Raw genomic sequence first — 26,499 nt, 5'->3', positions numbered from 1 at the left:
AATGCGCTACTGAAAACTGGCAAATACGCCTGCGCGATCTTTTGTCAGAGAATTCATAAGTATTTACCTATGAGAAATAAACATCTGTTCTATTATCTTATGTCGCTTAATCACCGACTTATTTACAGATAAAATTGTTAAATTGCGCGTGTTCCCATCTCTTGGTAATATTTTGTTACATTTTCGTTAAATTAGATAAGTTACGTTAGAATTTAAGCTAGAGTATGAAAAAAAATTGAGCAATACAATATGCAACTGATAAAAGAAGAAAAAATAAGCGAACTAGCCTCTCCGGTGTCATACACATCTGCGTGCTCGTGAAGAAATGATCTGTATCGACTCTTTACATATTAGCCTCAATCGGTTTCTATTACTCACAGTTGGTCTGTGGCCTTATCAAAGGTCTAAACTTGTTCAACTACAGTTAACATTGCTTTTTAGTGTTTTGGTGACCTTTATCCTAGGTCAGGTATGTTAATAATTTTAATTATATAATAACAAGATAAAAAATATAACGTTATTTTTAGCAATCTTTTATTTTGCGTTTTAAAATATAAAAATCGTTATAAGACCGTCACAATATTAAATATCTTGATATTGATTTTATAACATGTGTTTGTTATTACATTTAAAAAAATGTAATTTCTAGTGTTTTGCTTAATATATATTGCAGTTAAATAGCTTTCTCATGTTAAATTATGGTACATTGTAAAACAATTAAAGACTTAGAGCCTTTCTCTGGTTGCATAAGAAAATAGTTAATAATTTCAATGTAAAATTATATAAAAAAATTTCTTTGCAGTTTGCAACATTTCTGACATCACAATGTACTCCAGATCTCCTTATTAATGTTCTTGCATCTGCATTATTTTACATTACCTTTGCAATTAAATATAGTTTATTTAGTATTAATGTTGAAGTCGTAAGTAAAACAAATTGGATGACAATTTGAAAGTTTGTGAAACTAAATCGATTTCATTTTATGATAAGCAGAAAGCAGAAAATAAATTAAACGCTACAGAAAGAGACCAGGTTTTTGTACCAGCATGTAGTGTAAAAGAAAAATCATATATAAACTTGTAAAAAATAATATTATAAAAAAGGGTCAACAATTCAATTCATAGCATAACTCAATAATCAGTTCGAGATGGTTACTGAACTGACACAATAATTAAAGCGTTCTTCAAAACTTTAAAAATTTACATATGCTATCTAACATTAATAACTGAAACTATGCTTTTGAAGAATCTTGGGGATATTTCTTTCATGAAAGTATCCATGTTGATATTTCCTAAATACACATGTTATATTATTGAGTTATGCAATTAACCAAATTTCTATTTGTTTTATAGATTTTATTTTTATATGTATATAAACAGATATTCTTTTCACGCAATATGCAGATAATAATTATGAAATTCTTCTGCAGTGTAATATGTTTAATTTATTTTATTTTATTGCTGATTAATTACATAAATATTAGCTATTCAGCTTCAATAATTTCTCGAGTATCATGCGGTATATTATATGTATATTGTATTCATATGTGTATTATTTTTGGGAAACAAGTTGTATTGTATAAAAAGATCAATTCTTCGGAAATATTTCCGAAAAAAAATCTTTTTATAAAATACAAACAAAAAAATGTTTTTTAAATATAATTAAGAAAAATAGTATGCAATATTGACAGATAAAGTGTTTGCTGGAGCAACTGCAGAATACTTGTAACGAGTTAACTGACGAAAATGAAATCAATATCATAAAACAGTATGCTATCTATGCCAAACGTTACACGATTGCGTTTACATGTAAGACAACTGCTTTAAATTTACTTTGAACGCAAATTATTATATTTGGAATATTGTATTTAGAAAACTAAACGCGCGGCGAGTTTATAATAAACTTTTTATCGAAATAATTGATCCTTAAATATTTTTCAGTGCTTGTTATATTTGTCGCAATTATTTTAATTTTATACCCAATTTGGTCGCGCGTTTTTTACACCTTACTGTCTATAAATGAAACTCGCACACGTATTTCGCCGCTGCTTGTGACAGAATACTTTGTCGATAAAAGATACTTCTACTTGATATTTTTCCATACAAATGCAGCCTTTTTTATTGGGTTAATTGCAATGATAGGGACAGGAACAATGTTCATAGTTTACTTACAACATGCATGTGGAATGTTTCAAATTGCCTGGTAAGGGAATAAATATAAAAACAAATATAAAAAATCTATCAAATTGGAGAAATAGAAAGGCCATTTAATGATGCCAAAAGAATCATTTGCAGTTATCGTATCGCACGTACAATGACACTCGAAACTCTACGAAAAAACAGCTTGCAAAACGAATATTTGATATACAAGGGATTAATTTGTGCTGTGGATATGCATCGCAAAGCTATGAAGTTAGTATTTAATAAGCAATATGAATTATATTATATATAATAATTAGGACATAAAATACGCGCATATAATAATATTTTTATTTGAAGATTTTCTAACTCGACAATATCTAGATTTAAAATAATGTTCGCCCTTTTGATAATAACCGGTGTAATGTGCGGAAGTCTTAATGTTTTTCTGGTAAATACTGCTTTTGTTTTATGAATATACTTATAAATAATAGTAAGAAGATTAGTTACTACTAAATTTTCATTCATCAGACAATTCTAATTAATTGGTTTTTTGTATAATATTGATTTAATTTTTATTTATTTACAATTATTACAATATCCCTGTATTTTAGATTTTTCAGATGACATCCTTTGAATGTGATATTGAAGAACTTTCATTACGATTAATATTTATGATGTATCTCTTGTCTTACATGTTTGTAGGCAACTATATTGCGCAAGAAATTATGGATCATAATAATAATGTTTTTGTCACTGTGTAAGGAATTATTTTATGTAATAAAAAATACATTTAATATACTCGTAGTTTAAGAAAGGTATAATAAAACTGTTTGCAGACACAGATTTTATTTATATTTCTCAATTATTAATTAATCATCACATAGGTACAACGGTCAGTGGTACGTAGCTCCGTTGCAAATACAAAAAATGATACTGTTTCTCTTGCAAAGAGGTACCAAGGCGTTCACTATGAATATTGCTGGACTGTTTGTGGGATCATTAGAAGGTGCTGCTACGGTAAGAAATAACCTTTCAAAATAACTAACATATATTTTAGATTAAAATAGAAAAGTCATGTCTTATTACAGTTGTTCAGTACTGGATTATCGTTTTTTACCGTTCTTTATTCTGTGCGGAATTGACCAAAAAAATCAACTAATAGTAAAATAATGAGAAAACTAGTGCAACTTACATGTCATAATCATATAATCACTAAGCTGACTAATAATTTAAATAACATTGTAAGGAATAATAAAATATGGAAGTGTTTTGAACAACGGTGTTTACAAAAAATTATTAATAAATTAATCACTCGGCTTATTTCGATATACGAGGTTTGGCTTTAACACTTTAGTATACTATTCAAGCCCGATTTTAATGAAATTTTACAGGTGCGTAGTACTTACTAAACGTAAACGTAGGCGTAGCCACTATTGTGGAGTTATAAAAATGCCTAGTTTCCGAGAAAATAAAATTTTAATTATTCGGCCTACTTAACGTTTTGCAAGATTTCGATATACAAAGATAATTAAAATTCAAAAATATTTTACTGAAATGTTTTTTTTCTTTCATTAATGTATTGAAAAACTGTACAGTGCGTACGTACAGTGTCATCAAAATATCATTGTTCGGGAGGCGATCTCGACGAGATCGTCCCGATGTGAATCGCCGGAATTCGCCCAGAGATGAGCGCGAAAACGGTCGGTAGCGCGAGCTTTGAGTCTCGCTGAAGAATGTGGAGCGGGAAGAAACTTGAAGCCTCGTGATTCACATAAAAAAAGCGTTTATTTCGTGCACGCAATGGAGCAGAGCGACGCCCGACGCACCTCGCGTACAAAAATGTTCGTTCTCCTGACCCGATCGGGTCGGAGTAAACCGAGTATCGGAGATCTTGCTGTCGGAAAGGGGAGAACACGATAACCGGGGCCCCTTGATTTGACTGTGGTTTCTGTGGTAGTATTTTTTACGCTGAACAAAAAATTATATAGGTCTTATAGGGCTAACTGCTTTAGTTTTCGAGATATGCAGTATTAAAGCACAAAATAAATACATATAACTTTGTTGAAAGCTCGTCCCCGCAAGTGCGGAACGCGTGCTCGAATATTTCTGAAATAATATTTGTTGCGAATTGACGATTGGAAAGTGAAAGCAGGGATCGTTCTCTAACGCTCGAAATATCTGAAAACGCGTATATTTACGTTTTCCTCTTTTTTTCTTTTCTTTCTCGAGCAAACGGCTCGCAGGTGCAAAGTGCGTGACAGGTGACAGCCGCGTGAGCGCAAGTCTTTCGTCCAATAACATGGTCGCCAGGCAGTTTGGAGCCAATAAGACGATTTATCGTCACGAAATTTTCCAAAGGGAATAACACGGAGCTTCGGCCGCGATCGTTTGCTCGCTCCGGCCGGGAGACTAGTGAGCCTTGAGAAACCATCGAGAGCGACACATCGAGCGCAAGCTTATACTGTAAAATAAAGTGAGAGTCTATCAAAACGACGCTTCAGTTAATTTGAACTTCCTCTCCTCGTTCGCGGAGTGACTCCGATCGGGAGATAGCGTTTCGACGCGTAAAGTGCGGACCGGCAAATTCGATACGAACAAACAAACTTGGTAAATGTCTAGATTTAAGGGCAACCTCACCCCGATTTCAATGACCTTGATATATGTTGTCAAGATCATGACCCCGAGTGATCTTCAAAAGGTTTTAGCCGTCGCCCGTTATTCGTTAAAAAGTTATTAACAAAAAAAGTTTAGAAAATATAGCCGCTATTTTGAGTATTGGAAGGCATAAATAAGTAATATATGTGTCGAAATTGTTCACGCATACACTTTCCATGCGAAACGAGGTGCCACATGGGTTCGTGGCGTGCTTTAAACATTTAAATACTTTTAAATCGCGTCACTAACCTACATAGGTTAGATGACGCGCTTTAAAAGTATTTAAGTGTTTAAAGCGCGTCATCTAACCCATGTGGCACCTCGTTTCGCATGGAAAGTGTATGCGTGAACAATTTCGACATATATATTAGTTATTATGCTTTCCAATACTCAAAATAGCTGCTATATTTTCAAAACTTTTTTTTGTTAATAACTTTTTAATGAATAACGAGCGACGGCTAAAACCTTCTGAAGGTCACTCGGGGTCGTGACTTTGACAACATATATCAAGGTCATTGAAATCGGTGAGGTCGCCCTTAATCTAGACATTTACCAAGTTATATTTATTTTGAGCTTTAATACTGCATATCTCGAAAACTAAAGCAGTTAGCCCTATAAGATCTATATAATTTTTTGTTCAGCGTAAAAAATACTACCAGAAACCACAGTCAAATCAAGGGGCCCCGGTTATCGTGTTCGTGCCGTCGGAAATCTTGCGCATCGGAAATCCGGCGAGTTGGAAATCTTGATCGCGGCAAGGCTCCGGGCTTCGGCGTCCAATTTATATACAGTCTGCACACGATTTGCACGTTCACACAAGATAAGTCGCACGCACACAAGAATTCAATAGCGAAAAACAACTAATGTCGTCGAGACGAGCGCGGTTTGAAGTTTTGTGGGCTCTGATGCGAACGAGCCGACGATCGAGTCGAGAGATTCTGCCCGCTCCGCGCTCGCTTTCGGCCGTCACCGGCGTCGCGCCGCGCGAAACGGAGATGAGCAGTCAGTCACTCACGGAGCGGGTGATTTTGTTTTCCTATTTTATTTGTACTTTCGTCTACGGCTGACGCGTAGAACACGCGTTCCTGTCGCTAGGCACGGTGCCTCGACGAATAAGCGTGCGAGACGTTCGTCGAGCCACGTGATTATGGTTCGCGCCGTTCGTAACTGGGCTGCGCATTTCGAGCCCTCAATAATAAGCAATTTCGGTTTGACTTTCAAACAATCATTATAAAAAAAACAAGAAATAAAAGAAGATTATTTTCTCAATTTTTGATATCGTTGTTTTTGCAACTCGTAGTTTATTAAAGAGTTATTAACAAAAAAAGTTTCATAAATAAAACAACTTTTACATAAGTTTGCAATTTTCACGCAAAAAAGCGAGATCTATCCCAAACTGCCCATTATTGACAATGTAAAAAATATTAGAAGAATGTTAGAAATATATTTGTTTTTTTTTCTTGATAATGATATTTGGTCAACACTTAGTACAGTTCCCTCGTACACTAATAAAATGAAATATTTTAGCAAAATATTTTTAAATTCTTATTTTTTCTTTATTTCGAAATCTTAAAAAACGTTAATTAAGCCAAATAATTAAAATTTAATTTTCTTGGAAATTAAGCATTTCTGCAACTCCGCGTTAGTGGCTCCAACTACATTTAGTAAGTACTACGTACCTGTAAAATTTCATCAGAATCGGACTTGAGTTACTTGAGTAGTACACTACAGTCTTACCGAGAGCTGTTCAAAAAGTTTCCGAACTATGTCTTTATAATGTTTGGGGGTTTATTTATAATTTAGTCAACTCTATCTCCTTCGAAATATGTTTCTGCTCGATGATACACTACTCCCAACGTTGTTTTCACTTTTGGAAGCAGTCCTAGTAAGTATATGCATTTTTTGAAAATTACGAGCGTTAAATCCGTTTGTGAATTTTCATTGACGTCTTCGAGTGTCGAATTCTTTAGCTTTTCAACGTAGATTTTGTTTAAAAAAAAAAAAATCTGCGAAAGACAGGTTATTATACAGTTCAATCCTTTTTTTTTCAAACATTAAGGAAAATTCGCAGACAAACTTACGCGCGATTCTAAAAAACGCTTACCAGAACTGCTTCGAAACGTGGAAATGACGTTGGGAGTATCAACCGAGAAGAGACATATCGAAGAAAATAAAGCAGAAAACTTACAATTAACCCACAAAAGTTATAAAGAAAAAGAGGACTTTTTGAACAGAATATATGTGAGTCAAAAGATTACCATAAATTTTCTAAATAATATAACATAACTTATAGGCGTATCACGAAACGGATGAGACTTTCTTTAAGTTAATCTTTTTGCGCAGTGAATTATCTTTCATTCTTAAACATTTAATGCAATGAATTGTGTAGATCATCTCATAATATTCAAATTCGAAAAATCGTATATAAAAAGTTATATAATGCAGAAATTATGAAAGTAATGCTAATTCATCAGGATAGGGAATATAAAGTTACGAGAGATATAAACAGATAAAAAATTTTGTGCACGATCAAAAAAGTGAGTACTTTAATACTTTTAATACTTGCTCCAGAGAATGCAGTACTTTTTACTTAGATGCAACACATTTAATAAACTTATATTTCCTACATTTTTAATATCTTACAGTCCATTTTACAGTACCTTTTATTTCGCCAGTAATAACCTCGCACATGATTCGTATCAACTTTTGAAGCAGTTTCGATGCTCCGAAACATCTAACGTATCCTACGACTGCACGCACGCAAATGAAACACGTATGACAACGTCGCTGGAATCGAGTGAGTTTACGCTCCTGCGTAGACTTCGTTAAAAAATTCACCTTATGTGTGTTTTTGTTGTGTGAAATAAACAGCTGTTGAATTTTATTCGGTGTAAAATCGATTGTCTGTTCCCTACTAAAATTGTCAAGGTATAAGTGTCTCGATCCGATAATAATATTTTATATTATATCTCATTCTATGCCAAATTAGGCTATATAGCGTTTTATATCGGTATTTAAAATTTAGCGTAGAAAAAATATCAGAATTGTCTGTCTGAAAGAAGGGGATATGAAACTTTGTTGTCTTTTTTGCATTTAGATGTGTCCGATGTTTACCGAGAGATGATTTCAGTTGAGACCAAGTATTTTGACCTCAATCGAATTCTTCAACTCGCCGTTGGCTTATGGCCCTACAAGCAATTAAAACTTGTTCAATTTCAATTACTTTTTTTTTGGTATTTTGATGAACTGCATTATATTTCAGGTATATTTTTAATACATTTTATTATGTCGTAAGTCACTATATATTTAAAATTTATTATTTAATATTAAATAATTTAAATAACATATGGATAATGTTAAATAATTATAATATACATTTTTATATAATCATACATCATTTTTATGCAATCAATTATAGTATTTCAATTATAGATAATTATACAACTTTTATACAATCATATTTTATACATTATATTTTATAATATAATGTGATATATTAGGTGTAGTGTGTAATAATATAATGTAATTTAATTATATTAAAATTATGTAATATAAAAACTAAATATTGTGATTACAAGATTATTATGCATAAAAAAAGCAAATATTTTATACTTACAAAGTGTCACTTAAATTGTTTTACATATAAAGAAGCAACTATATTAATATAAATTTTTTAATAAATTTGTTGATTATAGCTTACAAAATTTTTAACTGCAGAATACACACTTGGTCTTGCAATTAAAATCGTTTCTTACATATTACTTATGATGTCATTTATAATTAAATATAACTCGATTTAGATTAATATTCGAACTGTAAGTTAGATTATTCAACCATTATAAATAAATTTTTATACAATCTTTTTGAAACTTTACGAGAAGCAGCAACATATTGTTAATATAATAGGTCAAATATTTACTGGAGCAACTGCAACATATCTATATTGATTTAAAAAATGAAAATAAAATTGCCATCGTAGAAAAATATGGATCCAACGCGAAATATTATACGATTAGAATTATACGTAAGATAAAATTAATCTTCTTTACGTGCTGCGCAGTAAAAAATAAATTATAGCAAAAAATAGATCACAATCTCTTCTTACAAAAATTTAAAAAATAAATGACTTTGCTGCTTTATACTTTACACTGCTGTATAACTAAATGTCGTATTTTTATCACAATGTAAAATATAATGGAAAGTATGTAATTTATCTTATTTTTATTATTACTGAAAATAAAAAAGTAAAATATTAAAAAAATATATAAAGATTTACATTCAATTTTGTGCAAAAATTGTCAACAATAATTAGTAGATAAATAAACTTATGAAATATATCAGAATTCAATGTTCCGGAGAATTTAAAAATAACGATTTACTTTACATGAAATACTTTTCTAGAATATTATTACTTTCTCATGTGTTTCTTCTTATTTTCCTGCTACTTTGACAGCATATATTCAACATCATTATATTTGAGTAAAAAATCAATTTTGTACATTATTTACAAAAAGCAAAATGACTTTTTTTTTAATATGCTCAGAGATTACATTGTGCAGTGCATTTGCTATTATTTCCGTGCCAATGTGGCTGCACATTCTTGATATCGTTATGCCCATAAATGAATCTCGGCCACGTATAACGATGCCTATCCCGACTGAATACTTTGTCGATCAGGAAAAGTATTTCTATTTAATCTGGCTGCACTTAAATGTAGCTACTTGCATAGGAGCAACTGCATATATAGCAACAGGAACGATGCTCATAACATACCTCAAACATGCCTGTGGAATGTTTAAGATTGCTAGGTAAGAAAAAGAATACATGAAAAATAAACGTTTGTCTCAAGTAGAATGTCATTTGTTATCTAAAATATAAATGTAGAGAAAGACTTTACATTTACAGTAAAATTATTATTTATAGTTATCGTATCGAGCGAGCAATGATGATCAATATTTTACAAAATAGCATGGAAAATGAAATTATGATTTATAAGGCAATGATTTATGCCGTCGATATCCATCGTAAAGCTATAAAGTTAGCACTTATATAATAATAATACTTATATATAATAATATCAAACAGCATTTCGAAAATGTTTTAATAGCAAAACAATAATCTTTTACAACACAGAATTATCTGTATATTAATAATATTTTTCTTTTCGAGAATCTGTTCTTCTTTACTTACAATAGAAAAATAAAATATAAATAAATAAAATGTTATATAGATAAAGTGTATAATATTTTTTGCAGTATGTTAATAAAATAGCATTAAAAAATAACAATGTTAAAACATGTCTTCTACAAAATTCAAAATTACAATATACTTTTAAATAAAATCTCCAATATGTAGTAATACCTTTTTACTTTTGAAGATTTGCCGAATTTTTGATAATCAACTTTGAGGGATTATTCTTATTCATAATCGCAGTTAGTGTGTGCTGCTTGAGCCTCAACTTTTTCCGAGTAGGTCATTTCGCATCTTTATGTAAAATATATTAGATAAATAATGTAATATTTCACAATATTTTGATTTAAAATATCAATTATTAATTTAATAAAGAGGCCATAATAGTATATTGTGCACCAAGGGGCGAAAGTAGCGTTTTTCAGACGAGTGTGAAGTTTGCAATCACACGAGTCTGAAAAAGCTTTCGCCCCGAGGTGCACACGATATTTTTCACAATATTCTTACGAAAAAAACACCAAAAAATAATAGCGTAATTTTGGATCCCCAAATGGCGTTTACACCATTTGAGCGTTAACGCCAAGAAAAACACCAAAAATGACATCGAAAATTTTGGTGTCATTTTTGGTGTTTTTCTTGGCGTTAACGCTCAAATGGTGTAAACGCCATTTGGGGATCCAAAATTACGCTATTACTTTTTTTTTTTTTTTTTTACGTTATTTAGGGTGTTTTTTTCGTAAGGGTGTAGCTATCATCCTTTATCATGTTCTTAGCCAACTATGCTGGACAAGAAATCACGAATCACAATAACCATGTATTTTCCACACAGCATAAGAAACCACTTTATATAGTTCTCAATTATATATTTATGTATGTTTATACGTATGTTTATAATAATATATAGAAAAATATATTTTATTATTAACGGTGGTATATTAAATTTGACAAATATTAAGTCAATAGTTGATATCTCGAAATGTAAAACTGACCGTCTTGCTTTTCCTAAAAGATCAAAGTGAAACTTACGAGTTCACACACTACGAAACGAATGAATAAATGCGCTACTGAAAACTGGCAAATACGCGTGCGCGATCTTTTGTCAGAAAATTCATAAGTATTTACCTATGAGAAATAAACATCTGTTCTATTATCTTATGTCGCTTAATCACCGACTTATTTACAGATAAAATTGTTAAATTGCCCGTGTTCCCATCTCATGGCAATATTTTGTTACATTTACGTTAAATTTGATAATTTACGTTAGAATTTGAGCTAAAGTATGAAAAAAAAGGAGTAATACAATATGCAACTGATAAAAAAAAAAGCGAACTGGCCTTTCCGGTGTCACACACATCTGCGTGCTTGTGAAGAAATGATCTGTATCGACTCTTTACATATTAGCCTCAATCGGTTTCTATTACTCACAGTTGGTCTGTGGCCTTATCAAAGGTCTAAACTTGTTCAACTTCAGTTCACATTGCTTTTTAGTGTTTTGGCGACCTTTATCCTAGGTCAGGTATGTTAATAATTTTAATTATATAATAACAAGATAAAAAATATAACGTTATTTTTAGCAATCTTTTATTTTGCGTTTTAATATATCAAAATCGTTATAAAACCGTCATAATATTAAATATGTTGATATTGATTTTATAACATGTGTTTGTTATTACATATAAAAAAAATTTAATTTCTAATTTTGCTTAATATATTGCAGTTAAATAGCTTTCTCATGTTAAATTATTATACATTGTAAAACAATTAAAGACTTAGACCCTTTCTTTGGTTGCCTAAGAAAATAGATAATAATTTCAGTGTAAAATTATATTAAAAAATTTTTTTGCAGTTTGCAACATTTCTGACATCACAATGTACTCCAGATCTCCTCATCAATGTTCTTGCATCTGCATTATTTTACATTAGCTTTGCAATTAAATATAGTTCATTTAGTATTAACGTTGAAGTCGTAAGTAAAACATACTGGATGACAATTGAGAAGTTCGTGAAACTAAATCGTAAAATTTCATTTTATGATAAGCAGAAAGCAAAAAATAAATAAACGCTACAGAAAGAGAACAGTTTTTTTAGATCAGAGTTTTTTATACCAGCATGTAGTGAAAAAGAAAAGTTATATATAAATTTGTAAAAATTAATATTACAAAAAAGGATCAACAATACAGTTCATAGCATAACTCAATAATCAGTTCAAGATGGCTACTAAACTGACACAATAATTGAGGCGTTCTTCAAAACTTTAAAAATTTACATATGCTATATCTAACATTAATAAGTGAAACTGTGCTTTTGAAGAATCCTGGGGATATTTCTTTCATGAAAGTATCCATGTCGATATTTCCTAAATAAACATGTTGTATTATTGAGTTATGCAATTAACTAAATTTTTATTTGTTTTATAGATTTTATTTTTACATGTATAAACAGATATTCTTTTCACGCAATATGCAGATAATAATTATGAAATTCTTCTGCAGTGTAATATGTTTAATTTATTTTATTTTGTTGATTAATTACATAAATATTAGCTATTCAGCTTCAATAATTTCTCGAGTATCATGCGGTATATTATATGTATATTGTATTCATATGTGTATTATTCTTCGAAAACAAGTTGTATTGTATAAAAAGATCAATTCTTCGGAAATATTTTCGAAAAAAGGTCTTTTTATAGAATACAAACAAAAAAATTTTTTTTAAATATGATTAAAAGAAATAGTATGCAATATTGACAGATAAAGTGTTTGCTGGAGCAACTGCAGGATACTTGTAACGAGTTAACTGACGAAAATGAAATCAATATCATAAAACAGTATGCTATCTATGCCAAACGTTACACGATTGCGTTTACATGTAAGACAACTGCTTTAGATTTACTTTAAACGCAAATTATTATATTTGGAATATTGTATTTAGAAAACTAAACGCGCGTTGAGTTTATAATAAACTTCTTATCGAAATAATTGATCCTTAAATATTTTTCAGTACTTGTTATATTTATCGCAATTATTTTAATTTTATACCCAATTTGGTCGCGCGTTTTTTACACCTTACTGTCTATAAATGAAACTCACGCACGTATTTCGCCGCTGCTTGTGACAGACTACTTTGTCGATAAAAGATATTTCTACTTGATATTTTTCCATACAAATGCAGCCTTTTTTATTGGGTTAATTGCAATGCTAGCGACAGGAACAATGTTCATAGTTTACTTACAACATGCATGTGGAATGTTTCAAATTACCTGGTAAGGGAATAAATATAAAAACAAATATAAAAAATCTACCAATTTGAAAAAATAGAAAGGCCATTTAATGATGCCAAAAGAATCATTTGCAGTTATCGTATCGCACGTACAATGACACTCGAAACTCTACGAAAAAACAGCTTGCAAAACGAATATTTGATATACAAGGGATTAATTTGTGCTGTGGATATGCATCGCAAAGCTATGAAGTTAGTATTTAATAAGCAATATAAATTATATATTTATAATAATTAGGATATAAAATACGCGCATATAATAATATTTTTATTTGAAGATTTTCTAACTCGACAATATCTAGATTTAAAATAATATTCGCCTTTTTGATAATAACCGGTGTAATGTGCGGAAGTCTTAATATTTTTCTGGTAAATACTGCCTTTGTTTTATGATATATACTTTAAATAATAGTAATAAGATTAGTTACTACTTAAAAATACAAAACAAGCTCGTGTATATAAATTTATAACTACGTATGGATTTAACCAAAGGAGGGTATCGGCCAATAACGAGCGAAAACAAATTAGTTAGAATTATCGATTTTTTCAAATGTATTATTGTCAACAACGTTAACTTAGGCTGCTACCCCACGACTGCAGCACTAAGTGGAGCAATCGTGGGGTAGCAGCCTAAGTTAACGTTGTTGACAATACATTTGAAAAAATCGATAATTCTAACTAATTTGTTTTCGCTCGTTATTGGCCGATACCCTACTTTGGTTAAATCCATACGTAGTTATAAATTTAGTTACTACTAAATTTTCATTCAGACAATTCTAATTAATTGTTATTTTGTTTGATAATATTAATTTAATTTTTATGACAATTATTACGATGTCCATGTATTTCAGATTTTTCAGATGACATCCTTTGAATGTGATATTGAAGAACTTTCATTACGATTAATATTTATGATGTATCTCTTGACTTACATGTTTGTGGCCAACTATATTGGGCAAGAAATTATGGATCATAATGATAACGTTTTTGTCACCGTGTAAGAAATTATTTTATGCGATAAAATTATATTATATATCCGTACAACAAATATGCACACATTCGTTATATGGATCACTGTAATAAAAAATACATTTAATATATACTCGTAGTTTAAGAAAGGTATGATAAAACTGTTTGTAGACACAGATTTTTTTATATTTCTCAATTATTAATTAATCATCACGTAGGTACAACGTTCAGTGGTACGCAGCTCCGTTGCTAATACAAAAAATGATACTGTTCCTCTTGCAAAGAGGTACCAAGACGTTCACTATGAATATTGCTGGATTGTTTGTGGGATCATTAGAAGGTGCGGCTACGGTAAGAAATAACCTTTCAAAATAACTAACATATATTTTAGAGAAAAATAGAAATGTCATGTTTTATTGTAGTTGTTGAGTACTGCATTATCGTTTTTTACCGTTCTTCATTCTGTGCGGAATTGACCAAAAAACAAATCAACTAACAGTAAAATAGTAAAGTAATGTTACTAATAGTATAGTTTTACTATTAATAGTAAAATGAGAAAACTAGTGCAACTTACATGTCATAATCATAAAATCACTAAGCTGACTAATAATTTAAATAAAATTGTAAGGAATAATAAAATATGGAAGTGTTTAAAACAACAATGTTTACAAAAAATTATTTTAAAAAAATTATACGTTTATTATTGACTCCCCTCAGGGTTGCAAGGCGTTTTATAGAGACGTTCTCAACCCTTTATTCAATTCTCATCCAATACTACCCTTCTCCTCTCACTTAACCCTTTGGACCAACGGCTTAAGGCTCTTGGTCCCTGAGCCGAGAACTCTGCGTTGACGGTGGCGACGTACCGTCGTGGCAGAAATCAGAACTCTCTCCAATGGAGAATTCTGTCCTTTGTGACATGTTGACAACCTATTTTGTTGTGCATGCTTTTTCTTTATTATTCGCTCTGTGCTTGTGCTCTAACGTTTAACGTATTCGTGAAAGTCGTAAAATTGACCGAAAAGTAAGATTTGCATGCGGAAGGAACGTTTTCACCTCCTTTCAATAGTCGTTGAACGGCTGTTTTTCCCGTATGTTTAGGGTTCGTTTTATGGCTGTTTGTTTATTGTCGAGGGAAAAGGGTAGTTTTCGGTCAATTTCGGAAGTGTTCTGAAACGATCTATAGTGATGTTTTATTGAAATGTTTTTTTATTTGAAAATGGCATGCACAACAAAATTGGGTGTTTTCCTCGCCTCGATAGTAAGAATCCAATATGGCCGCGGTGACCATCCAGGAGCTTTAATGTCTCTTTCCGAACGACAGAGCCCAGTTTGCTCCGCACAAGAGCCTATCTTGCACAGAGGGCGCAGCTTTCGGAAAAAACATTCCATGTTTACATGGCTCTAGTGGACTCAAACTTGGTTCTTCAGATTTCGAGTCTGGCGCTCTACCACTAGACCACACTGCCGCCTTACAGAAAATTATTAATAAATCAATAACTCGGCTTAATTCGATATACGAAATTTGGCTTTAACACTTTAATATACTATGTAAGCCCGATTTTGATGAAATTTTACAGGTGCGTAGTACTTGCTAAACGTAGACGTAGTCGTAGCCACTATCATGGAGTTATGGAAATGCCTAGCTTCCGAGGCAATCAAATTTTAATTATTCGGCCTACTTAACGTTTTACAAGATTCCTTCTCTAAAAAAGGCGTGCAAAGTCGACACTCGAATATATCGAGGTTATTGTTGCCTCTCCTCCGCAATGCCGATTGGTTCTCTCGCTGCGCTTATAGCCCAGTCGATGAAGCCCGAAAAAGCCGCTGAAATGGAATTAATTCCGGGAAGCGATTTTTTTTTATTATTTTGGAGGGTCATGGGTAGTTTAAAACTGGATTTTCGGAATTCTAACCCTGGAGCGTTAGCCGCCATTTTGATTAAAAGGGTAATTTTGTAAATATCTCGCTTATTTTCAACTTTAGAGTGAAAGTGGTAATAACAAAACTTGTAGAAAATTTAATATTCTACAATTTTGATCCTTATCATTTTTCACCTAGGATCGATATTTTGGGTCTTAGACTCGATAGTGGGGGGGGGGGGTGAAATTTTTTTTTTTTTTTTGAATAAACACGCCATAAACTCTACCTCCGTGGTGGTGTGGAAAAGATGTTTTTCATTATACCAAGTAAATTCAAAAAATAAAAAAAAATAAAAAAATTTTACCCCTTACTTTCGAGTCTAAGACCCAAAATATCGATCCTAGGTAAAAAATGATAAGGATCAAAATTGTAGAGTATTAAATTTTCTACAAGTTTGGTTATTACCACTTTCACTCTAAAGTTGAAAATAAGCAAAATATTTACAAAATCACCCTTCTAATCAAAATGGCGGCTAAAGCTCCAGTTAGAATTCCGAAAATCCGGTTTTAGACTACCCCTGACCCTCCGAAACAGTCAAAAAAATAAAATCGCTTCCCGGAATTAATTCCATTTAAATGTCTCTATTGACTGGGCTATACTTCATTCGCAGCTGTCATCGTATATTTTGACAGTTGTGTGTATCAATAGTGTAATAGTAATAGCATAACGTTGAAGCTAAATAACGCGCGCAAAGCGCGCGTCTGTGGTGTCTAGTTCAATATACAAAGATAATTATAATTCAAAAATATTTTACTAAAATGATTTTTTTTTCATTAATGTATTTAAAAAACTGTACGCGTACGTACAGTGTCGTCAAAATATCATTATATAAAAAAAAAAACAAGAAATTAAAGAAGCTTATTTTCTCATTTTTTGGATATCGTCGTTTTTACGACTCGTAGTTTATTAAAGAGTTATTAACAAAAGAAGTTTCCTAAATAAAACAACTTTTACATGAGTTTGCAATTTCCACGCAAAAAAGCGAGATCCATCCCAAACTGCCCATTATTGACAATGTAAAAAATATTAGAAAAATGTAAGAAATCTTTATTTGTTTTTTTTTTCTTGATAATGATATTTGGTCAACATTTAGTACAGTTTCCTTATACACTAATAAAATAAAACATTTTAGCAAAATATTTTTAAATTTTTATTATTTTTTTCATTTCAAAATCTTAAAAAACGTTAATTAAGCCAAATAATTAAAATTTAATTTTCTTGAAAATTAAGCATTTCTGCAACTCCGCATTAGTGGCTCCAACTACATTTAGTAAGTACCTACTACGTACCTGCAAAATTTCATCAAAATAGAACTTGAGTAGTACACTACAGTCTTAGGGCCAAAGCACATATGACAGTCGTAGTCGTGGACGTAAGTAACGCACAAGCTTTGGCGTATCCTGATCTGTCAGGTCGGGGTCTACGACCGTCGTATATCGCTACGCCATGTTATGTGCTTTGGCCCTTACCGAGAGCGTTGTAGTGCGCTGCTCAAGAAGTTTCCGAACTATGTCTTCCTTCGAAATATGTTTCTGCTCGATTGATACACTACTTCCAATATTGTTTTCACTTTTGGAAGCGGTCCTATACTACGTTTACGCGAGCGTTACTTCTGTAGTAACTTACGATATATCACTCGTTTACGCGGAATAAATTATGATAAGTTACTACAAAATCCCGTTTACGCGAAGGAAAATTCTGTTTACGCGAAGGAATTATCGTAAGTTACTACAAAAGTAACGCTCGCGTAAACGTAGTACTAGTAAGTATGCATTTTTTGAAAATTACGAGCTTTAAATCTGTTTGTGAATTTTCATTGATGTATTCGAGTGTCGAATTCTTTAGTTTTTCAACGTGGATTTTGTTTTGAAAAAAAGAAAAAATCTGCGAAAGGCAGGTCGTGAGAGTAGGTAGGCTGAGAATGCACTATTATCTTTGTTTTGGTTCAGAAGTAATAAATCAGCAGCGATGCGTGCACGAACGCATAGTCGTAGAAAAAAATCGCAAATTATTTTTCTACAGTTCAATCCTTTTTTTTTCAGACATTAAAAAAAATTTACAGACAAACTTCCGCGCGATTCTAAAAAAAAAACGCTTACCAAAACTGCTTCGAAAAGTAGAAATGACGTTCGGAATATCAACCGAAAAGGGACATATCGAAGGAGATAAAGCAGAAAACTTACAATTAACCCACAAAAGTTATAAAGGCAAACGGAACTTTTTGAACAGAATATATGTGAGTCAAAAAATTACCATAAATTTTCTTAATGATACAATGATACATAACTTATCGTATCACGAAACGGATGAGACATGTCATTTTATTATTGAAAACTGACGAATGCTTGCGGGACTTTTTGCAGGAAATATATATAAGTATTTTTCTATGAGAAATAAACATCTCTATTTAATTTTCCACATTTCTTTGGAAGAATATTCGGTAAAGTAATTTTTATTATCTCCAGCTTTGAAAGATTATTGGCGATTGTTCTCTTTATTAATAATGATTAAATTCTTTAAGTTAATCTTTTTGCGCAGTGAATTATTATCTTTCATTCTTAAATATTTAATGTAATGAATTGTGTAGATCATCTCATAATATTCAAATTCCAAGAATCGTATATAAAAAGTTATGTAATGCAGAAATTACGAAAGTAATGCTAATTCATTAGAATTGGAAATATAAAGTTACGAGAAATATATAAGCAGATAAAAAATTTTGTGCACGATCAAAAAAATAAGTACTTTAATATTTTTTATATACTTGCTCCAGAAAATGCAGTACTTTTTACTTATTTTAGATGCAACACATTTAATAAACTTATATTTCCTACATTTTTAATATCTTACAGTCCATTTTACAGTACCTTTTATTTCGCCAGTAATAATCTCGCACATGATTCGTATCAACTTTTGAAGCAGTTTCGATGCTCCGAAACATCTAACGTATCCTACGACTGCACGCACGCAAATGAAACACGTATGGCAACGTCCCTGAATCGAGTGAGTTCATGCGCCTGCGTAGACTCCGTTAAAAAATTTACCTTATGTGTGTTTTTGTTATGTGAAATAAACAGCTGCTGAATTTCATTCGGTATAAAATCGATTGTCTGTTCCGTAGTAAAATTGTCATGGTATAAGTGTATCGATCCCATAATAATATTTTATATTATATCCCATTCTATGCCAAATTAGGCTATAGCGTTTTATATCGCTATTTAGAATTTAACGTAGAAAAAATATCAGAATCTGTCTGGAAGAAGGAGATATGAACCTTTGTTGTCTTTTTTGCATTTAGATGTGTCTCGATGTTTACCGGAAGATGATTTCAGTTGAGACCAAGTATTTTGACCTCAATCGGATTCTTCTACTCGCCATTGGCTTATGGCCCTACAAGCAATCAAAACTTGTTCGATTTCAATTAATTTTGTTTTTTGGTATTTTGATGAGCTGCATTATATTTCAGGTATATTTTTAATACGTTTTATTATGTCTTAAAAGAGTTACTATATATTTATAATTTATTATTTAATATTAAATAATTAATGTAACATATAGCCAATGTTAAGTTATTATAATATACATTTTTATACAATCATATTTTATAATATAATATGATATAATAGGTGTACTGTGTACTAATATAATTTAATTTAATTATATTAAAATTATGTAATATAAAAGCTATATATTGTGATCACAAGATTATTATGTATGCATAAAAAAAGCAACTATTTTATACTTACGAAGTGTCACTTAAATTTTTTTACACATAAAGGAGGAACTATATTAATATAAATTTTTTAACAAATTTGTTGATTATAGCTTACAACATTTTTGACTGCAGAATACACACTTGGTCTTGCGATTAAAATCTTTTCTTACATATTACTTTTGATTTCATTTATAATTAAATATAACTCGTTTTGGATTAATATTCAAACTGTAAGTTAGATTATTCATCCAAATTCATACAAATAAATTTTTATACAATCTTTTCGAAACTTTACGATAAGCAGCATAACATATTGTTAATATAATAGGTCAGATATTTACTGGAGCAACTGCAACATATCTATATTGATTTAAAAGATGAAAATGAAATTGCCATCGTAGAAAAATATGGATGCAACGCGAAACATTATACAATTAGAATTATACGTAAAATAAAATTTATTAATCTTCTTTATGTGCCGCACAGTAAAAAATAAATTATAGCAAAAAACAGATCACAATCTCTTCTTACAAAAATTTAAAAAATAAATGAGTTTGCTGCTTTATATTTTACACTGCTGTATAACTAAATGTCATATTTTTATCACAATGTAAAATATAATAGAAAATATGTAATTTATCTTATTTTTATTATCACTGAAAATAAAAAAGTAAAATATTAAAGAAATATATAAAAATTTACATTCAATTTTGTGCAAAAATTGTCGACAATAATTAGTAGATAAATAAACTTATGAAATATATCAGAAATCGATGTTCCGGAGAATTTAATAATGATTTACTTTACATGAAATACTTTTCTGGAATATTATTATTTTCTCATGTGTTTCTTCTTATTTTCCTGCTATTTTGACAGCATATATATTCAACATCATTATGTTTGTATGAGTAAAAATTCAATTTTGTACATTATTTACAAGAAGCAAAATGACTTTTTTTAATATGCTCAGAGATTACATTGTGCAGTGCATTTGCTATTATTTCCGTGCCAATGTGGCCGCGCATCCTCGATATCGTTATGCCCATGAATGAATCTCGGCCACGTATAACGATGCCTATCCCGACTGAATACTTTGTCGATCAGGAAAAGTATTTCTATTTAATCTTGCTGCACTTAAATGTAGCTACTTGCATAGGAGCAACTGCATATATAGCAACAGGAACGATGCTCATAACATACCTCAAACATGCCTGTGGAATGTTTAAGATTGCTAGGTAAGAAAAAGAATACATGAAAAATAAACGTTTGTCTCAAGTAGAATGTCATTTGTTATCTAAATTATAAATGTAGAGAAAGACTTTACATTTACAGTAAAATTATTATTTATAGTTATCGTATCGAGCGAGCAATGATGATCAATATTTTACAAAATAGCATGGAGAATGAAATTATGATTTATAAGGCAATGATTTATGCCGTCGATATCCATCGTAAAGCTATAAAGTTAGCACTTATATAATAATACTTATATAATATCAAACAGCATTACCAATTGTTTTAATAGCAAAACAATAATCTTTTACAACACAGAATTATCTGTATATTAATAATATTTTTTTTTCGAGAATCTGTTCTTTTTCAATTACAATATAAAAATAAAATATAAATAAATAAAATATTATATAGATGAAATGTGTATAATATATTTTACAATATGTTAATAAAATAGCATTAAAAAATAACAATATTAAAAAACATGTCTTCTACAAAATTCAACATTACAATATACTTTTAAATAAAATCTCCAATATGTAGTAATACCTTTTTACTTTTAAAGATTTGCCGAATTTTTGATAACCAACTTTGAGGGATCATTCTTATTTTTAATTGCAGTTAGTGTGTGTTGCTTAAGCCTCAACCTTTTCCGAGTAAGTCTTTTCGTATCTTTATATAACATATATTAGACAAATAATGTAATATTTCACAATGTTTTGATTTAAAAGATCAATTATTAGTTTAATAAAGATAAAGAAGCCATAAAAATAATTGAGAATCTAAGTTTAAAAAAAAGTAAAACCAAATAATTCTAAAATTATACAAAAACTGAGAGGAAACATATTTTCTTGTATCTTTTAATTTTCTTGCAATATAGAATTTATTTCTGTATAGTAATTGATACTGATATATAGATAAAACATTCAAGAAACATGGTGTATTTTAGATTTTTCAAAGTGTAACATTTGGCAACCGTAAAGAAGAACTTTTATTACACTTTCTAATTGTAGCTATCATCCTTTTATATATGTTCTTAGCCAACTATGCTGGACAAGAAATCACGGATCACAATAACCATGTATTTTCCACAGCGTAAGAAACCACACTTTATATAGTATTCTCAATTATATATATCGTATACATATATATATATATATATATATATATATATATATATAATAAATTAATATATATCCATTAATTAATAACTATAATAAGTTAAAATACATATAATATATGACATATTAATTGTGTAATATGTTATAATTATTAATTAATTAATTAATTACATATTATATATTTTCGATTGTCTATAATTATTTTTCCATATATAGATATAACGTTCGTTGGTATACAGCACCGTTATCCATACAGAAACTAATATTATTTTTATTACAAAGAGGTAGCAAAACTTTCAGTCTAAACGTTGGTGGATTGTTTGCAGCATCCTTAAAGTGCTTTGCCTCGGTAAAATCTATATTAGAATCCAATGTAACACGCGGCGCGTAAATAAAATAAAAGAAAGACGTATATATCTTTGCAGCTAACAAGTGCGTCGATATCTTACTTCACCGTCATATACTCTACACAGCAATGACGTGATTGACGTGAAGACACATCATCTAATAGTATATAAGAATTAAGTAGGTAAGTGTAAAAACAAATTTTATCACCTTTAGCTAATTGTTTGATGAGGTGATACAGAGAATATATATAACGACTTTTTTTCTTTTTAAATCGTAACGCTGCCCACGAAACAGAGGAAATAATTAGTTGATTTACATACATGTACATATTGTAGAGTCGACATAACATCGACAGAATTAACTATGAGGTATTGTATACATATAAATGTAACGCACACAAACAAAACGTGCATAAAAAAATAAATAAAAAATATACACTAATTTCTTATTTTCTGTCTATTGTATTCTTTAATTTTTTTTAAAAGTGATAAATTGATTATCTATGAGAGCAAATAAAGTAGTGGCAATATTGTCATAAGACGTATTTGATAATTTTAATATTCTAATATTAATTCTAATATTACTGAAAATAATTATAAGATATGTATAACACTATAAGATATGTATATCATGTATAAATATACGAGTATGAATGGAATATATCGTACATCATATAAAGATAAATAATACTATTTCTTTGATAATAGCACTAATCTTGTTTATTTATACCTTGCATTAAATTTTTGGTGATCGGCAAATTTACATAATATATGTTATTTATATCCCAAAAAAGATCTTATTTTTTAATGTTTTAAAATCTCTTTTACAGTATAAGAAACTTGAGCAATTATAATATTAATTCAAATTAATGATTCAAATAATAAAACTGTTGGACTTCTGCCGAAATAAAAAAATACTATTAGAATAGCTTTACTAAAGAAAGTATATATAATACCACAAAAAAGATACCACGGAAAAAGTATAATATAATAAGTAATATTATTTAATATAAATGTATAATATTTTATTAATAATTTATATTTATAATATAATTTAATATGTATCTATTATTTAACACTATTAAGATATAATAAACTTTCGAATTTTTATTAGGTATCAAAGATCAGCGTTAAAATGTACGGTACGGCATATTTTACCGATGATATTACCATTATAACCCAGGTAGCAGGATGACATTTAAAGACGTCTTAATGACGTTTCATTGACGTTAGAGACGTCGACGTTATTACGTCATTTGACGTCACTCTGCTACCTGGGAAAATATTACCATATCAAAATATAATCACCGATATTCTTCTCAAAGAGCGAATCTGATGTGAGTCAATTCTTTATTTTTAAAATGAAATATATGTATATTCACTGCGCTTGAAAAAGATAAAAACAGAAATGTAGAGAAATCTCTCTAAAGAAGATAAATCTAAAATCCATAATGTAATTGATGCTGCACTCAGAGAAAAAATCATTGTCATGGCAACTATAAGGTGACAACTATGCAAGTTGTATTCATAGAATTATTTTATATAGTTAAATAAACTATTTTATAGTTATTGCAACTAAATTAAAGGTTAAGAGAACTAATATATAATTGTTGCACAAACTTTATTGGAGGAATAACATGGACTATATAATTATAATTCCACGAACTATTTAATAATTAATGCAACTAAAGTAAGTGGTTAAAAGAACTAATAAATAATTGTTGCATAAATTTGTTGCATAATTGTTGCTGTAACTATATAAATGTGAGCAAATAGCACGTCAACTTTTTTTTATGGCTTATAGAAATCGAAATACTATAGTGATTTGAAATATGTAAATATTGTTAGACTTATTTACGAGATCGGCGTAGCCCAACAACGTTCACAATAACGCCACTAGGTAGCGTATGGCGAGAAGAGCTTTCTCGCATTTAAAATACATCCAGCCGTGTATATAAGCAGATCTCCCTGCGAAGCAAAAGGCATGGGGTCTGTTCGCGTTGCTTGCACTTTTTGCACTCAGCATCTTGGCCGTTGGAAAGAGAGAAAGCAAAGATGCTAAATGCAATAAGTGCAAGCAACGCGAACAGACCCAACTATAACGTTATAAATATAATTGCATTAATAATGTTATTTAATAAGTCTGACAATATTTATATATTTCAATTCACTATAGTATTTTGATTTCTATAACTCATAAAAAAAAGTTGAGGTGCTATTTGTTCACATTTTTATAGTTGCAGCACTGATTTTTTTTCTCTGAGTGTGATGTCTCTGGTAAAATTAAATTAAAAATACCTAGTAAATTGTCTCGCATTTGCCGTCCGTGCTTACAAGAAGATCAATAATTATGTATCTTATTGTAATTCCTTTAATAATTACGTATAAATATTTGCTTTAAAAATGCGAAATATAACAAGAATTCTTTCTAATTTCTAATTAGTTTCTGGATAAACTCTTCTTTGATAAAATCTTGAATTAAAATTTCTTTTCTTATTAAATTTTATTAAATATGTAATAAAACTGTAAATATTAAAATCATAATATTTTTAAACTTGGTGTGGTTTGCTAGAAACAGTCTCAGCTACTTTATACAATCTTTATATCCGTCTGTAAATTTTTATTGATGTCTTCGAGTGTCGAATTCTTTAGCTTTTCAACGTGGATTTTGTTTAAAAAAAAAAAAAAAAAAAAAAAGTCTGCGAAAGCCAGGTTATTATACAGTTCAATCCTTTTTTTTTTTCAAACATTAAGAAAAATTTGCAGACAAACTTACGCGCGATTCTAAAAAACGCTTACCAGAACTGCTTCGAAAAGTAGAAATGACGTTGGGAGTATCAACCGAGAAGGGACATATCAAAGGAGATAAAGCAGAAAACTTACAATTAACCTACAAAAGTTATAAAAAAGGGGACTTTTTGAACAGAACATATGTGAGTCAAAAGATTACCATAAATTTTCTGAATGATACAACATAACTTATTATCGGCGTATCACGAAACGGATGAGACTTAATTTCTTTAAGTTAATCTTTTTGCGCAGCAAATTATCTTTCATTCTTAAACATTTAATGCAATGAATTGTGTAGATCATCTCATAATATTCAAATTCCAAGAATCGTATATAAAAAGTTATATAATGCAGAAATTATGCCCAGCGGGAAATGACCCATCGAATCCCATCGAATCGATGGGTCATTTCTCTCTGGGTGAAAGTAATGCTAATTCATCAGGATAGGAAATATAAAGTTACGAAAGATATAAACAGATAAAAAATTTTGTGGCACGATCAAAAAAGTGAGTACTTTAATACTTTTAATACTTGCTCCAGAGAATGCAGTACTTTTTACTTAGATGCAACACATTTAATAAACTTTGATATTTTCTACATCTTACAGTCCATTTTACAGTATTTTCATTTCGCCAGTAATAACCTCGCACATGATTCGTATCAACTTTTGAGGCAGTTCCGATGTTTCGAAACATCTAACGTATCCTACGACTGCACGCACGCAAATGAAACACGTATGACAACGTCGCTGGAATCGAGTGAGTTCATGCGCCTGCGTAGACTTCGTTAAAGAATTTACCTTATGTGTGTTTTTGTTGTGTGAAATAAACAGCTGTTGAATTTCATTCGGTGTAAAATCGATTGTCTGTTTCCTACTAAAATTGTCAAGGTATAAGTGTCTCGATCCGATAATAATATTTTATATTATATATCTCATTCTATGCCAAATTAGGCTATAGCGTTTTATATCGGTATTTAAAATTTAGCATAGAAAAAATATCAGAATAGTCTGTCTGGAAGAAGGGGATATGAAACTTTGTTGTCTTTTTTGCATTTAGATGTGTCCGATGTTACCGAGAGATGATTTCAGTTGAGACCAAGTATTTTGACCTCAATCGGATTCTTCTACTCGTCGT

At 30.2% G+C, this 26,499-nt stretch overlaps 3 protein-coding genes across 24 annotated transcripts in view; all 3 read left to right on the top strand.

Moving 5' to 3' along the window:
* Positions 1 to 175: 175 nt before the first annotated feature.
* On the top strand, positions 176 to 3,418 carry LOC139815165 (uncharacterized). 5 transcript variants are annotated; one of them, XM_071781858.1, is made up of 9 exons: positions 176 to 469; positions 803 to 922; positions 1,691 to 1,808; positions 2,142 to 2,202; positions 2,295 to 2,411; positions 2,499 to 2,589; positions 2,753 to 2,898; positions 3,026 to 3,158; positions 3,230 to 3,418. In XM_071781858.1, exons 1-9 carry the CDS (start codon positions 326 to 328, stop codon positions 3,281 to 3,283), a joined length of 984 nt encoding a protein of 327 aa, XP_071637959.1. In that variant the 5' UTR covers positions 176 to 325; the 3' UTR covers positions 3,284 to 3,418. The 5 variants fall into 5 exon arrangements, with proteins under 5 accessions (XP_071637959.1, XP_071637951.1, XP_071637943.1 ...); XM_071781850.1 differs by having other exon boundaries at positions 2,112 to 2,202; XM_071781842.1 differs by having other exon boundaries at positions 1,941 to 2,202.
* Positions 3,419 to 10,696: 7,278 nt separating this feature from the next.
* LOC139814837 (uncharacterized) lies at positions 10,697 to 14,896 on the top strand. 2 transcript variants are annotated; one of them, XM_071781339.1, is made up of 9 exons: positions 10,697 to 11,502; positions 11,833 to 11,952; positions 12,737 to 12,854; positions 13,158 to 13,248; positions 13,341 to 13,457; positions 13,544 to 13,634; positions 14,117 to 14,262; positions 14,453 to 14,585; positions 14,657 to 14,896. In XM_071781339.1, the coding sequence occupies exons 1-9, from the start codon at positions 11,290 to 11,292 to the stop codon at positions 14,708 to 14,710; spliced, it is 1,083 nt and encodes a 360-aa protein (XP_071637440.1). In that variant the 5' UTR covers positions 10,697 to 11,289; the 3' UTR covers positions 14,711 to 14,896. The 2 variants fall into 2 exon arrangements, with proteins under 2 accessions (XP_071637440.1, XP_071637433.1); XM_071781332.1 differs by having other exon boundaries at positions 10,698 to 11,502; positions 12,987 to 13,248.
* Positions 14,897 to 16,686: 1,790 nt separating this feature from the next.
* Positions 16,687 to 26,499, top strand: part of LOC139814872 (uncharacterized) — a 32,682-nt gene continuing 22,869 nt past the window's right edge. For 2 of the 17 annotated variants that reach the window (XM_071781373.1, XM_071781439.1), the window contains exons 1-13: positions 16,698 to 19,160; positions 19,456 to 19,623; positions 19,983 to 20,102; positions 20,201 to 20,318; positions 20,843 to 21,107; positions 21,223 to 21,336; positions 21,671 to 21,761; positions 22,055 to 22,200; positions 22,443 to 22,575; positions 22,652 to 22,755; positions 22,869 to 22,942; positions 23,404 to 23,567; positions 23,688 to 23,910. In XM_071781373.1, coding sequence (XP_071637474.1) covers positions 19,140 to 19,160; positions 19,456 to 19,623; positions 19,983 to 20,102; positions 20,201 to 20,318; positions 20,843 to 21,107; positions 21,223 to 21,336; positions 21,671 to 21,761; positions 22,055 to 22,200; positions 22,443 to 22,575; positions 22,652 to 22,705 — 1,230 coding nt within the window. In that variant the 5' untranslated portion in view covers positions 16,698 to 19,139 and the 3' untranslated portion in view covers positions 22,706 to 22,755; positions 22,869 to 22,942; positions 23,404 to 23,567; positions 23,688 to 23,910. Of the gene's footprint in view, positions 19,161 to 19,455; positions 19,624 to 19,982; positions 20,103 to 20,200; positions 20,319 to 20,842; positions 21,108 to 21,222; positions 21,337 to 21,670; positions 21,762 to 22,054; positions 22,201 to 22,442; positions 22,576 to 22,651; positions 22,756 to 22,868; positions 22,943 to 23,403; positions 23,568 to 23,687; positions 23,911 to 25,339; positions 25,870 to 25,970; positions 26,122 to 26,421; positions 26,497 to 26,499 lie in introns of those variants that run through there. The other 15 variants (XM_071781427.1, XM_071781416.1, XM_071781420.1 and 12 more) reach the window with 15 other exon arrangements.

This window comes from Temnothorax longispinosus, chromosome 1 (assembly GCF_030848805.1).
Source record: "Temnothorax longispinosus isolate EJ_2023e chromosome 1, Tlon_JGU_v1, whole genome shotgun sequence".
Lineage (NCBI taxonomy): Eukaryota > Metazoa > Arthropoda > Insecta > Hymenoptera > Formicidae > Temnothorax > Temnothorax longispinosus.
The sequence above is the reverse complement of the archived record's forward strand: the minus strand, read 5'-3'. Positions and strand labels throughout refer to the sequence as shown.